Raw genomic sequence first — 16,220 nt, forward strand, 5'->3', positions numbered from 1 at the left:
ATGAATGCAAAAAATGTCTTATTGTATTTTAAAATTGATGCGTTTATGTACTTATTTATGTACTAATGTAATGGAAACATGTCACGTACGTTCTTTAGGTAAGGTTAAATAGATTCGATCTACGATAACCTATCTGTTAATTTGCAGGAACAATGGAGTAATGTTTTGCTTGATATGAGTTATTTAGTCGTAACTTCTACATTACAACCAGTGAGAATGATAGGTGAAAACGCTAGCAACGCACTTGTTACGCCTCTGGTGTTTCGGGTATCCATAGGCGGTGCCGATTGCTTACCATCAAATGTAGGGCCGTAGGTTTGTTTACCGGCTTATCTTATAAATACAAGTGGTATGACTATGACATAACCCATTAGTGCCGAATCTTACGGGATAAAGGCGTGAGGTTTTTGTGCCTAAGTCGGTTAAAAATAATGTGATGTAATGAAAATCACATCCTATACCAAATACAAAATTACAAGCATAATTTTCCACTAGCCTAATTACAAATGACGAGTACTTTAAATATTAAATTGGTAGCGTTAATCAATGGGTGGGTGTTGGGGAATAATGTTTCAATTGGTTCACTCGCGGTCGATTCTGGGACAATTCTGGGTTAATGCAATTATTGGAGTTCAATTGGTTTGACGCGGCATGAGTGGACCCACCCGCCACAGTCCAATTAATTACCGGTAGAGTCGCCATGCTTTTTCAACTTTGGTGGACAGTCCTAAATGTGTCATTATTTTTTTTGACAATGTTTTCTTTGATCTTGAATGGATGTTATTGGCTACTTACTTTAGAAGGAAAATAACAAATTATAGTAATAATACATTATTTTATCTTTTATAGTAAGAATGTAAGGGTGTATAAGAATCGTAGCAAATGGCGTTCCATTGTCTCTGCCTACCATCATGGGAGACAGGCGTGAGGTTATGTGTCTATGTTTTTCTTTTATTGTTTTTTTTTTTATATGGGTATTCATTCTTTTTTTTTTCTTAAAAGGAGGCTGTGGAACACAAAAGTAAGATTTATATGCGGGAAAACGTTAATATGCGTACGAATTCGCGAGCACAGCTAGTAAACTTCAAAACAATTAAATTTTGATAAATACAAGCAAATAAGTAAAAACAATTTGATCTTAATTTCATTGACCTTAAATTTTAATCAAAAGACATTACAATCTTAAAACTAAATTCTCAGTATTTGATCAGTTGTTGTATATTGTTGTGTGGTCCAACTTAAATATAAACTTATAGGTACAAATAATATAAACGTTCATCGAAATGACGACAATGATGATGTCAAGGCCACAGGTTCAATCTGAGATGACTTGGACAATATGTGAGTAAAAACTGAGATAACAAGTCATTAATGTATTTACCGTCGAGTTAAAGACGTAGTACTTACTTAATGATTAATATTCAAATAGTTAGGTACTTGTTCGTTTAAAACAGTGATATCGGTATTATTTTACGCATTTAGTTAAAATTGTTTGTAGTATTTTCCAAAATACTGATAGTAGCTTTTTTAAGGAGACTCTTTAACCGACTTTTATACACATACCGTAGAGTCTGAATTCTAACTAAATACTGACTTAAACTTAAATATATTGACAAATTGCAAACCTCCTCTTTTTTTGACGTTTATTAATAAAAACATTGAATATTATGAAGAGTTCCTTACAACCAAACCATTACTTTAAGCTTCAGAATTCAACCTGCTTAACCATGAAACTGTTCGTGGACAAAATATCGGTCAGGGTGTCAAGCCAAAGGATTTAATTTGTGTCACAAGTGACCGTCCATGTTGAAACTATGTTTAACATCTACCAGCAAATACGATGACACCTAATTTACCGCTACGCTAACAAGGCAACGGACATCGAGACTGTGGTTACAATATCACATGAAAAACGTTTCTATTACGTAGTGGGTAAAGGCGAGTTTTGTGTAAGCTATAGGTAAAACAGATTTACAAATGATCGTATTACCAAAAAGTTAGTAATCTTCTAGTAAGGTAAGGAGATCACGTAGATAATTTCTTGAGAGAATTTATTAAAATTCTGTGAAAGTTAAAAAAGTTTCCGACATAATTCATGTTATAGGGAAGTTTGTTTCGGCTGTCGAATAAAAAATATTGTTAGAAAACTTTCCACGTTTAGCTTCTACGTGTTCCGCGTGAATTTATTTTGTAAAATAAAAAGAAAAATATAAAATAAAAATGGAGGCGTCGTTTAGAAGTTTCGGACAAGTTATAAAATTTCAGCGAACAAACATAAAGTTTGAAATACTAACTTATTTACTTGTTATGTAAGATAATTCGAAAGATTTTTTTTATAAACTGAGAAGAAGCCGACTTCTCTCTAATATTCTTTTTACCCCAACTTCGCCCACTGAATTTTGTAAGACTATCGCCGCTCTATGTCAATTACCTATAATGGCTATAATTTACACCAAGCTAAATCATTGCTTCATCATGGGTCTCAAACTTAACTCGCAAAAAGATGTTTTACAATGTAGGTATCATGCATACATCTCTAGGTCTTTTAAACCCCTTCGGGGATTAATGGCGACTCAATTTACAATAACAACTTAAAATAACATCATTTCTCAACATCCAAAAGTTACACAACACAAAAAAATAAAACGGGAACGTCCCAATTAACTAGAAAGCATGGCGTCACCAATATCGAACCCTCTCCCCCGCGGTTAAACCGACACCATTACTCAAACCCGTGACTTTCCCTCTAATTAATCCTATCAAATTATTAAAAGCATTCGTTTTTAACTAACTACTTATATAATTACGTTTTAACATTTGTACTGCCAATTTAGTAAATGAAGGCTGACCATTAGGATACCTGTATACGTATACTTTTTTAATTAATTTGTTAAAAAGACGTATTATGTCTTTGTTAATGTGATTAATTAACAATGACGTGGTGTGAGGAACCTCCCTGAGGGAAGATAACTGGATGATTGACGGACAGGCGTGTGATATTTTAAAAGGGTTTGTTATTTTTTGTGTGACGTCACTTAAGGTAGTGTGGGGAAAGTAGTCTGACAATCCCAACTTATGAGCGAATGGAAAGAGCACACGCGACTCAACACTTCAAACAGTATTGTTAATAATTTATTTATGTTTTCATAACGATACTGCAATGGTTAAGTAAGGGTACTTTTCCAAAGACGTGCTAGCTACATTATTTACATTGCTGTGGATGCGTTTGGCTTCTACCAATCATATTCATTAGTAAACATGGCTTAACACTGGAAACGGACTCAACTAAGCTATGTTTTTTATTAGAAAAGATGCGTGATAGCTTCCCTACCTATCGATGTATTGCATACACGAGCTGCACATCTTCCTCGCACAGCTACTTTGCGGCAGCGCATCTTCATAGCTTATCCTAATCGCACCGTTACATAGCTTAGTACCAGTGAAAACGGTCACATAGTTTCACAGCTTAGCTATTACATCTTCGTAGCATAGCTACATAGCACATTTCTGGTGGAAAAGCACCCTAAAGTGTAGCAAACAGCGATCTAACTTTAAGTAAAGTTAGTTTGGAACAGTTTATTCAACCCGGAGCAAGTTAAGCCGGGGTATTATGTACATTATGTACAGTTAGTGTAAGACAAACTCGAGGTGTTTGAGCAGTCCCTGTTAGCGGTCGCTGATAACAGTATTGTGAAACTGTGCTGTATAAATATGCACGGTGACTGGGGAGTAGATTAGAGAAGCATTTGTTTCAATTAATCTACTAAACAGACACTTTAAGTCAGAATAAGTGTATCATTGCACCAGATATGTGCTATGCTACGTTGCTGTGGATGCATTTGGCATCCACCAATTCATTGGCACACATAGCCTAATGCTGGTGCATGGATGATACAGATGTGCGCTATGGATGGCATCCCTACCATCGATACATCATGTACTCGAGCTGCGTATCTTTCTCGCACAGCTACATAGCTTAGTATCAGTGGAAATGGTCACATAGTTACACAGTTTAGCTATTATATCCGTGTAGCATACCTACATAGCACATCTCTGGTGGAAATGCACGATTATTTTGTCCACCAGTCGGTTTATCAATAAAACTAGGTGCTCGTTCCAATATATGTGAAGTGCTCACTGTTGAGCTCAGAGCTTTGGATTCAATTGTCAGATCGAACAACGTTAAGGGTTTTACAATCATGGCCATATCCACTAAAATACACATAGCTTTTTAATAAAAATCCGAGTATTAAAAACGGTGTGATAAATCTTGACTCTAATAAATAAAATTGGAGTGCATGTTTGTAATATTGAAATAACCGCTTTATACTACACGCATATGAATATATTTAAATACGATCCATACACCAAAATCGTTTTTTTGTTCCGGAACAAAGAAACGATTTTGGTGCCTTTCATAGATTAGCCGGAACAAATCAATGGCTGGACCGATTTTGACTGGTCTTTTATTGGTATATAGCTGATGTACTAAGGAGAAACTTAGGCGTACTTTTATTCTAGAAAGTTCTTTTTATTTTAGAATAAAATCAAAATCCAAATTTCTGTGACAAGTCATTATTTTATGCGGACGCAGTCGCAGGTAACAGTTAGTCTTATTTTTGAGGCTTAACACAATATAATTATGTAATTATTAACCTCTGCCTATCCAACCGAGGATTGAAAGACGTGGAATAAATACAAAACAAATATAATAAGCATCGCTAAATCAATTTAAATGCATAACTTACTTAGGTATAAGTAATTTATTATGCAGTACTTGACTCGCATTCCTATGATGACACGTTTAGCCTAGACTCTGGTAACGACCTAATACTTAAGTACTAATCTAAGTAATCTGAGAACTAATGATCTTTGTCATTCTGTTATGTGAACTCACACATATGTATTTATGCCTATAAACAGTTAGGCATTGCCAAACTGCCTCGTTGGTTGAGTGGTCGCAAATGCGGCTGCCGGACAAGCGGTCTCGTGTTCGATTGCCGGGTTGGGCAAAGTAATACTAAAACGCCCGTTTTTCGGTTTTTCGGACATATCTCAGTAGCAGCACGGAGTCTAGAATTGTGTCCAGTATATGGCAATAGGCTCACCCCCTTTTACATGAGACTTATAACACAAATGGTGAAAAGTGGGTGTACATTGTACAGCGGCATGCCGTAATATGCAACTCTGCCTGCCCTTTCGAAGATATTTTGAAGATTCATCGGTGAATTTGTTTAATAAATACATCAAATTATTTCTGACTGCGAAGATCAGCTGTGTCATGCCAAGACCAAGTGCCAAGAAAAATGTCGCATTTCCCAAAATTGTTATTATTCACTTGATTGAGTAAACTCACCGTCATTAAAATGAAGTAGGACCAACTTCGTTCTTCAAATATTAGTAAATAAGGATAATTTTAGCTAATGGAACAATAAACTCATCTCATAATAGACTGATAAGTAAGTCTGATAACACAATTAAAGAAAAGTGGATGCAGAAATCCATGCTACACTAACAATACAATAAGATTTTTAGATTTTTAGTATAAGCAGAATTAAAACTGAAAATCTTATTGTATGGTTAGCTCTTCAACTTGCTACTCAGTATAATATGAAATCGATCCAAAGAAATTATTAACTCAATTTTCATAAAACTCATGTCCCTTGACAAAAGCCGTTACATTAGTAACCTGACCCAGAGCCCTAAAGTAACTCGTAAAAATCAATTGTAGGGAAATAATAATCATTTTATCTAGTAGCGTGGGCGAAGGAAATGTGTCATTGTGCCTTTAAAGGTCTATGCAGACGAGTAACTTAAACGGTGAGGGAACAAACCTCCTCATGACCCAGCCATCGCGAGAGACACTGCGTACAAAGTCAAAGTTAAAACATTTATTAATCAAATCATTTCTACCAAATAAACCATAAATGACATGCCAACAAAGAAAGAAATAAATAATAGTTTGTCAATCTGTCCGTCAGTGGTACTCTTTCCAAAGTGTAGCTTCGAATGGAGAAGGACGAGCAAGAAACTCCATTTACAGTAGTTGGTTGGCTATTTACAGGAGTAGGAACGGGGTGGTTTTTAGTCAGTAAGAGTCTGACACTCCCTCTCACCTCGCACAAGGCGGGAGAAGTCATTAAATGATTATCCCCCTTCAAAAAAAATACACTTCTTTTTATTCAAGTCAATCGGACGACAGTCCCTCGTCTAGGCAGGCCTTAAAGGTGACTAGACAGCTATCACCTGATTAAATAACAAGGTCACTGAAGGTTCTATGCAATAGCCTCACCTTGGGGTCAATAACCTTAGTTTAACATACATACCTACATTATACTTGTATATACAAGTTAAGATATGTTCTCGTATAAGTTCTCTAAGTTAAGATAGGCTCTAGATATATATCTAGAGCCAAGTTCATTGTTAGTTTAAAAGGTCAAATTTAATATTCTTAAATATAAAAACCAGCTCATATTTTTTTAATAATTTGAGTATAAAAAGACGATTCGAACTTGAACTTCAAGTTGTGTGCTTAAGTAATCAGATTCCGTCACATTTATTTATTCTTTAGTCAAATGTCGTGGTGGCAAGAAGGCTTAAGACGTCCGCTTCTCATGCATGAGGGTGCGGGGTCGAAATCTAACAACGGCAGGTACCAATGTGACGATTTTCCGAGTTATATGCACTTTCTAAGATTATTTAGACACCACTGCTAAACGGTGAAGGAAAACGTCGTGAGGAAACCTGGGCTTATAATTTCTAATTATCAGTTTGAAATTGCCATCCCGGATTGAGCAAGTGTGGTGATTAATGCTCAAACGACGTAGGTCGACTGACGTTTGGTCAGCAGCGGCTACTAATAGGCCGTTGATGTGATATTATGTAGCTTCATGTCTTTTATGTTTTTTTATCCAAAAGTCAAGTGGTCTATGTAAATTACAAAACAGAGAAGGTGATGTGTAAAATTCTTAAGCTTACATACATACATACATACATACATACATACATAACCTCACGCCTGTCTCTCATAGGCAGAGACTGGCATAATTGCTACGATTCTAAATCTTCTCTAAATTAAAACTGGTCATCAATAAACTCGCCCTTCATCAAATTCTGCCAAAACACAAACATACATAAACATAGTAAACGAAAGTAAGAACAAGAACTACGAGTAGCATAAACGTCGACCAATCTCCATCGGTACCTAATATAGGAATATTAGTTCCGTCTGCTATACGTTACCCAGAAACATGTGATCGTGATACACCTACGCAAACATTGACACTCAACATAAATGTCTGCTAGTCTTGTATAATCATTAGTAATGATTACCAGACACCGTGCATCGTGCTTAATTGTGACCATACCAGGAAATAACGTAAACCATAAAAATATCCAGAAGTTTCACCCGTTCTGCTCAGTTCCTATTGATTGTAGCGTGATGTTATATGGTCTATCGAGGTTTCGGCTAGACAAGTAGAAGTAGGAACGGGGTGGTTTTTAGTCAGTAAGAGTCAGACACTCCCATTTGAAGTCATTGGATGATTTTCCCCCTGCGATGCGATGATTTTTACCCATGCGATGAGATAATTTTTACAAATTTTGAAAAATTGCTGACTGCTCTATTCAGTCTTCTAACCCCCATTTTAGGAAAGTGATAAGTAAAAAAAAGAAAAAAATAGTAATCTATGTCACTTTCCATATCTTCAACTATCTTCACTTAAAAAATCACGTCAATTTGTCGGTCCGTTTTGCCGTGAAAAACGAACAAATAAACAGACACACGCTTTTTCGCATTTATAATATGTAGTATAGTGCATAACTATGGATTAGTAGATGGATGGATTAGTACAGTTGGCATATCTTGAGAAGAAAATATCAGAAATATCATACAAAAAAAACTCTTATTTTAAACGGTTTTATTTAGCTTAATATGTTTATGTGGTTCAAAGGAAATTGGAATTTCCCACCCTTCCTGACAAACAATCTGATTTATGGTACATACTCTTATTCTTGGTGGCCATACTCACATATGTTAAATGTTTTACGTTTAACATAAAAAAATACTTTTATGTATTATACTTGTTTTAAAAAATTGTCTGGTACCAACTTACCCCCTAATCTAACAATCCCATTCACCTCAACTAGATGAGCTACAGAATAAAATACAGTAGCTTACGACCTTTGAAAACTCATGTCAATAAAAATATTATGAATAATTTCTAAGAATTAGTTGTAACATACTAAGAAACGGTGGTCTTTCCGAAAAAATCTGATTAGTCATCTTACGTCGATACGATGATGATACACCGGCTATACTTATATATATGGCAATACACGACAAACTGATGAAACTAAATCAAAATCAAGGTCAAAGCATCAATATCAAGATCAAGGTCAAAGCATCAATATCAAGATCAAGGTCAAAGTCAAAGAGTGAAAGCATTTATTGCATCTACACAAAAACAGAATCTTAATTATTATGTTATCGGCTTACTCACGTAACGTTTTGACGATTAACTCGACTAGTTTCAAGCCATGCAAGAGGCTCATATTCATGAGGAGCATTTCGCGACACACGACGCGGCGATTGTCACGCTGCTACTGTGTATGTTAGTTAATAATTAATTTAGTATGTCTCACGAAAGTTACAATAAAATCAAAACAGAATCTATTAAATGTCAAAATAAACACTTGGAAGTCGATAAAGATGTCCTTGTGACGACTTTTTAAACCAGTCGCTCGTTGCATTATTGCATAATTTAAGTGTGGGAGAGCCATGCTTCGGCACAAACGGGCCGGCTCGACCGGACTAATACCACGGCCTCACAGAAAACCGACGTGAAACAACGCTTGTATTGTATTTCGTTGTGTAAGTGAGGTTACCGGAGGCCCAATTACACGCCTTTCCAATCTTTCCAATCACCGATTCCCCAACAACCCTTAAAGACCGGCAACGCACTTGTAACGCCTCTGGTGTTTATTGCTTAGTTTCAACTGCTGAACTAGTTATTAAACGTGCCATTTATAATTTTTAAATAACCAAAACTGCTAATTACATCTGCCTTTTTAAATGAGTGCCCTTTACAAGTAACTAAGTAGTGTAGTTCACAAATGATATCGTATTGATTTTTATAGTGTCCTTTAATATATTTAATTTATAGTTCTTGAATTATTAAATTATTAACTTAACGATAAATCGATAATTAAAAAAATCGGTTTCTTTCGGATCGAATTCCCATCCTTAATCAATTAAGATCCTTAATCAATTAATATATCATTTCAATGGTTAATTCGCTACAATGCCAGTTTTGGAGTTAGTTAAATTACTTTAATTTGACAAACTAATAAATGCCATGCTTTTTCACTAAATATAATTACACACATGAAATTATAATTCACGATAAGATTTTTAATTAATAAATAATTAAGACGCAACATGACTGAATTTTCGTAATTTTCCTTTAGTTTATTATTTTAGAAGTTCTGTCTCATCCAACCTGTTTCTTGCATATTGAGGTGGCATTTAAGTATCGAAATAAAAAAATAAATATCAATTCTTATATAAGGTAAACGCGTTCCTAAATCAGCTTCAGTTTGTTAAATAAATCGCTAAGGATCAGTCGTTTTGGTAACTTACCTTATTTGCAAGTTTTTGATATAGTTATAAAATGATTTTAACTCATATACTCTCTACGTTGATGGTGGTGACTGCTCTAGCCATGTTCGTCAAGTCGAATAAAACTGAACCGAAAACTGAAGCTGAAGATAACAAGGTATTTCGTTAATATATTTTAATATTATATATTTAAATAAAACTAAGACTAAAATATTAATAACGTAAAAATTTAAATTTTAGCCACCAAAGGTAAGAGACAAAAATAAATTGGAAAATAAATAATGTCAATAATTATTATTGTCCTCTGAGAAAAATTTCTTCGATGCTGTAAATTAGTTTTTATTTATTTTCCTATTTCGTTAATTGTATTTTGATTAAATAATACGGTTAAGAGGCTAATTGATCTAACCGACATTTTTTGCGATATTAATTTATATAGATATTCGGAATCACCGAAATTTTCTCTATCGAATGATGTATATCATTAAATACCGCAAAAAAATGTCGCTTAGATCAATTAGCCTTTCAACCATCGAATTATTATAGTGACCCTCTCTGCTTCACCTACTTACTGATGAACGTATTTTTTTTTATAATTCTATCTTTTAATTTTTGTCCAGTTTCCGATTTTGCAGTTCATACGGTAGTACAGTAATTCGGTAGATATGCGGACACAAACATTTCGGTTATTCATTTTTATTTATACAAAGTACTATCTCTGGTAGTTGTTACCTAAAAATACGGCTTACTCACGTGAACTTTTCGGAAAAACTTCTACTGATCTGTAATTGTGTAAATATTTGATGAATTCTATTTTGTAAGATCTCAATGCGTCTCATTCATTGTAAGGGGATTTCCATGTTATAATGTTTTATAAATAGGCCCACGTGGGGTAGGTAAAAAGCAGCCTAAGTATATCTCTCTATTCTCTCCTAACTAGGTATATTCATATCACAAAATAGCTTCACAACCTATTTGATTCATAATAATATAATGTGACGGAGAATTTTAATCTGTATTAATTTAGATAAAAACGTATACGGTACTAATAATGAAAATATAAGCTCTAAAATAACATAGTGCTCTTAAATTTCAATCAATAATTTAAACACAAGAGAGAGAACTGGCAGTGCTTAAAACTGCACTGAAACCTGAGCATTTTAAACTGCGATTTTCAAGGGTGGAAATTACCGGTGCTCCGGCTCGAAGAGCAGGAGTAGGAACGGGATGGTTTTTAGTCAGTAAGAGTCTGAAACTCCCTCTCGTCTCTCCTAAGACGGGAGAAGTCATTGGATGATTTTCCCCCTTGAAGAAAAATGGGTGGAGATTAACCCTTGTATGGTGCCGGTGTGTCTTATAGACATAATACAAAACACATTGTGTCTCGCGTAGATCTGCGTTCCACCATACCACGGGTTAAGGAAACCAAGATTAGGACATTCCCGCCTTTGTAGAGGAGTCCCGTAGTCCCAGACTGAACTGCCACGGGCTATTTATACGCAATTCAGAATTATTAGTAAAAATCTAACCTGTTTGTTTGATATTTAGGTGGCATTTAAATTTCGTCTAGCTACAGACATACATACATAAGTTGTAAATACTTTTTATTATTTTAAACAAGTTGTAGTTGCTAAATCAAGTTTAGTCTGTTGCTTAAATTGGTTGGTATCAGTCCTACTAGTGGTGTAATTGTATGTATTCGAGACAAAATGTATTTAACTCATATTTTCACATCGCTTGTAGTGATCACTGGAGTTGCCGTGTTTGTACAATGGAATTACACTGATAAGGTATTTTATTATTCTTTAAGGCTTTTATATTAGACAGTTGCACGTCATCATTATCAGCCAGAATAAGAACAGCCACTTAAGCAAGGGTTTACATTAACCCCCACGCTTGACTAGCGAGTCGTATAATCTTGGTAGCCTGCAGGTTTAAGACGCCCGCTTCTCATACATGAGAGTGCGAGTGCGAGCAATGCTCCAACCTTCTCAATTCGAGAAGAGATAATTGGTCAGTAGTGACCACTTATAAGCTGTTGATAATGAGATGAGAATTAATTTTTAGTGCACATATAAACTAAATCGTCGGGTAGAGTTAGAAACTAATTTGTTATGTACAAATTAGTTCAAGTAGTAGGTAGCATTAGGTGGTTTTCAACGAAGTAGAATACCAATTATGTTAAACTTAGTTACCTTCCATATTGCAACCATTCACATATATTGTAAATACTGACTCATCTTCTATATTTATTTTGGAAGCCAAAATATTATTATCTGTGTTTTTTCCTTGATCGTCGCGTCGCGTCGTTTATAATAAGATACAAGTTTGGACAGCGCATAGTTTATTGCAACAAAAACAGGTGTTTGTCTTATGAAATTTATTATTAAGCTTAAGCTTAGGTATTTTTAGCCCACGGTGCTAAATTTGAATTCACTTGAGCTTTATCATCCTATGACTTCTACCGCATTGGGCGAGGCGATAGGGAGTGTCACTCTTACTGACTAAAAACCGGAGGCCCAATTACCCTCCTTCCCAATCTTCCTAATCCCCGATTCCCCAACAACCCTTAAATTCCTAACGCCAAAAGGCCAGCAATGCATTTGTAACGCCTCTAGTGTTTCGGGTGTCCATGGGCGGCGGCAATTGCTTACCATCAGGTGATGCGTCTGCTAATAAAAATGCACACTATAACGATGTTGTCATGACATAAACATCGATGACATTAATTTCAGTTAAGTCCGTGGAATATACGTATTATTTTTATGATATTTTTAAGTGTCGTCTCTACAGTTTTAAGAAGTCATTAATGAATGAATGACTTTTCCTTATAAATATAAATACTATTCGGAAAATTTATATACCTAGGTAGTAAACAAACACTTCTGTGTTTGTACCTAGGTACCTACGTTACTCATGTCTCCTGTTTTGGGTAGTCCGTCAGTTAGTTAGTTAGATCAGTCATCAACCACAGCCTATAACTGCCCACTGCTGAGCATTAATCACCATGACTTTTGCTCAAGGCGGATTGGTGATTATTTATTTTAGTGTTTTCTTACATGTAGATTTATTAGGGAAGCTACTTTCGTGCGGTTTCACCCCCTATGCTTGGCTCCTATTGGTCGCAGCGTGTTTTTTTAGCCTATAATAGCCTTCCTCGATAAATGTACTATCCAACACAAAAAAAAAATTCAAATCGGACCAGTAGTTCCGGAGATTAGTGCGTTCAAACAAACAAACAAACTCTTCAGCTTTATATATTAGTATAGAGTATATAGGTATATTAGTACAGATTTAACTTGGCCCTTCTGTAATTCTGGATATTTGTCCCTAATAACAACTACTTAGTGATTGACCCATTGGCAGTAAATAGCAATGAACCCATGTTTCATATAGTGAACTGTTCAATTCAGCTTATTATCACAAGGTCTAATATATTCAAATAGTGATACCTACAGTAATTGTACATTGTACAATATGCAAATGTAAATTAGTCGTTGGCACACTGTAATGTAACATAATATTCAATTGATTGTCCAAGAACACATTAATTTGGTTTACATCATCTAGTTTGGCTACAGACGAAGAAACACGAAGAGATTTACTCTTCGTGTTTTTCATCTAATAAATTATAATAACAAAACTGGATATGCAACTGGCATATCGAAGAGATTAATATTAATAAGTCCACGTGTATCTAGAAAATATTTGAGATTATTCAAAATTTTGTCTCCATTTTAAGCATCACAAAATCATCCAGTGCTCTACTCCTGACGATATCATTTAGTTTTGACATTCATCATCATCATCATCATCAGCCGAGAGACGTCCACTCTCTTCTCTTCTCTTACCGAGAAGGTTTGAACATTGATCACCCCTCCCCCCCTCTTTCGCTATGAGTTTTGACATTGTAGGTCATTAATTCGTTTCAGAGTTAGTCGGTAAATGCGGTAACATTAAACAATATTATCATAGTAATTGTTGAAATTACACAAGTATGTGCTGGTTCCGGTAATTTAAAATTCAAAGGAGTAGTTTTGCGAGGCATCCAATTTGAACATTAAAATTACTGGGTGTTGTCATTACAGAATGTTTTCTGTACAAGACATATTATTATTGTGTTTTGTATTCAATGAATAATATCCAAAAAAACACAATTTACCTCATTTGGAAATGTTATTTATGAGGATAACTTTAAAAATGTTAGGTAGGTATGTTATCTTTTAGGTCTTAAACTTAACCGACCTTTTTTTATATCTGCTTTTATTTTTGGCCACTTTTGTAAACAGTCCATGCCATCATCCATTGAAACTTAAACTTATCTTACACATCCTTTATAATAAAATAACTCAATTTATTATTATACCTATTTAAAACACGGGAAAACATTGGTGCAAAAATATGTTGTCGGTACTCATTGGTGCATTTTTATTTTCTATCATAAACTATGCCACTTCAGATGTTGGTTCTGCTAAAATATTTACAAACCTTTATGAATTCAACTTCTAAGCTGCATAACAAGCCCTAACATTAAAAATAACATCAATAAATCGTCTCTAAACGTCTAATCTATATTCCTATACATAAAAACGAAATATCTTAAAGCAAAATCCATTACTAAGCGTCAAATTCCCTGCAAAATATTCCACACCATGGCAAAAGAGCCCAGACAGCCGCCGGCTACATGACGGCATTACAATTCCCAGTCTGTGTCCGCCCGAGGCACATCCGCCTTAAAACTGCACCCGCGCCACCTACTGACTAAACTCCGCAAATTTTTATGCAAATTTATTTTTTGATACGCTTTTGTTCAATCGACCTATAACGAACTGTGTAAAAGTTATAGTAATTACGAGTGTTTACACTCCTTATTGATGTATCCCACGGAAATATTAAAAATATATCTATAAGAGAGATCTCTCTCGAGAGAGAGAGAGAGAGAGAGAGAGACTGAGAGATAAATATATCTAAGAGTCCATTACATGACCATACATTGAAAGTCACGTTAAAACTCGAGAACGACTGTACTGTATTGGCAAATTTTAGTCTTGAATTATTTGTTTGAGTCCAAGAAAGTTTCAAAAGGTGAGAAAATAATGTTTGACGCGGTACGAAGTTTGCCGTGTCAGCTAGTTATAATCTATGTGGTGTAATGCCTTACAACACGACTCGTGAGAGTCGGTATTCCACAATCCTCCCGCCCTGAGACCCTCAAGGAAGAGGAGGATCGCGTTCCCTATCGACGTATATAGTATTCCCTAAAACTTTAGTGAGGATGGTGGTTGTATGGATGGCTGCCTGTTTCTGTATGATGTGTATGTTAATGTTGGAGTCTAACTGTGTGCAATATTTGTGGATACTTTTAGCTACCATTCCGAACGCTCCTATGACTATGGGTACGACTTGTGCTTGTGTGTTCCATAACCGGGTTATTTCCTTTTGTAATAAATGATATTTACTTAGTTTTTCTATTTCTTTGGCTCCTATATTGTAATCTGATGGTACTGTTATGTCTATTAAATATGCTTTGTTTATGTAAATAATATCTGGTCTATTGTGCGTAACTGTGACATCTGTCTGAACTGGAATCTCCCACATTATTTTGGCTGTATCATTTTCTTTGACCTGTGGTTGAGTGAGCTGTTCTTTCCATGATTAATTAACGAATTATGATAGGAATAATAATTATTATGAAATCGGAAGGAACCCATCAGCCGATGGGTTCTCGAGCTAGTAAACATGTCTAATTCAGGCCCACGTGCCCATTATGATTAAAAGCGTGTTTTTAATCTATGAATTTATTTGTACACAGGAAAATATGGGCGGTTTGTTAAGCTACATCTGGTGGGGAGGAGACCCAGATGAGGTGAACCCAATCTCTGGACTCACGAGACGTGAGGTCAACCTGATACAGAAGTCCTGGGCACCTGTCAACGCAGACAAAGCCGCCAATGGTGCTGAACTGCTCAGAAGGTAAGATGATCCTTTTATACTACGGCCCACCTGGGGCCTTAGTCTGCTATTACAATTGTGTCAGAATGGTCGATCATTGAGCAGTGCAAGAGAGAAAGAGCTATACAACCTACATAGCTCCGTCCCTCTTGCACTGCTCAATGATCGACCATTCTGACACAATTGTAATAACAGACTAAGGCAGCTGATGGTAAGTGGTTACCGTGGCCTATGAACGCTTGCAACACTTGGGGCATTACATGCGCTTTGCCGACCCTTAAGAAACCTGATCTTGGAAAAGTAGACTGTAATGGTGTGAGAAAATTCTTACTTAAATAGTAAATACTTTATCGGTCATTGTCAAGGTCTGTGTGCCAAATGTCCAGTGGTTTTGATTAAATAGATACTTATGATTAAAGCTTTAAGTTTTAAAATCTAATGTTTTCATCTGTTATAAATAGAAAACAATTACCTTGTCTTGTCTTGCTTATTATTTCTAAGTTACAGCAGATTTTTCTTGCTTTGATCCGCACATCCATGCAGACGGGTTAAAATATATTTTTGATATTTCACTATCATCTATACAAACATACATCTTATCGTAATATATCGTAGTGTGAATAGGATATCGTATATATCCAAGTCCAGT

At 35.4% G+C, this 16,220-nt stretch overlaps 1 protein-coding gene across 4 annotated transcripts in view; it reads left to right on the forward strand.

Annotated features, from left to right (window-relative positions):
* Positions 1–16,220, forward strand: part of LOC118264200 (cytoglobin) — a 43,817-nt gene that overhangs the window by 9,238 nt on the left and 18,359 nt on the right. For 2 of the 4 annotated variants that reach the window (XM_035576636.2, XM_035576635.2), the window contains exon 2: positions 15,432–15,592. In XM_035576636.2, coding sequence (XP_035432529.2) covers positions 15,438–15,592 — 155 coding nt within the window. In that variant the 5' untranslated portion in view covers positions 15,432–15,437. Of the gene's footprint in view, positions 1–9,578; positions 9,777–11,267; positions 11,410–15,431; positions 15,593–16,220 lie in introns of those variants that run through there. The other 2 variants (XM_035576633.2, XM_035576634.2) reach the window with 2 other exon arrangements.

This window comes from Spodoptera frugiperda, chromosome 26 (genome assembly GCF_023101765.2).
Source record: "Spodoptera frugiperda isolate SF20-4 chromosome 26, AGI-APGP_CSIRO_Sfru_2.0, whole genome shotgun sequence".
NCBI classification, from domain to species: Eukaryota; Metazoa; Arthropoda; class Insecta; order Lepidoptera; family Noctuidae; genus Spodoptera; species Spodoptera frugiperda.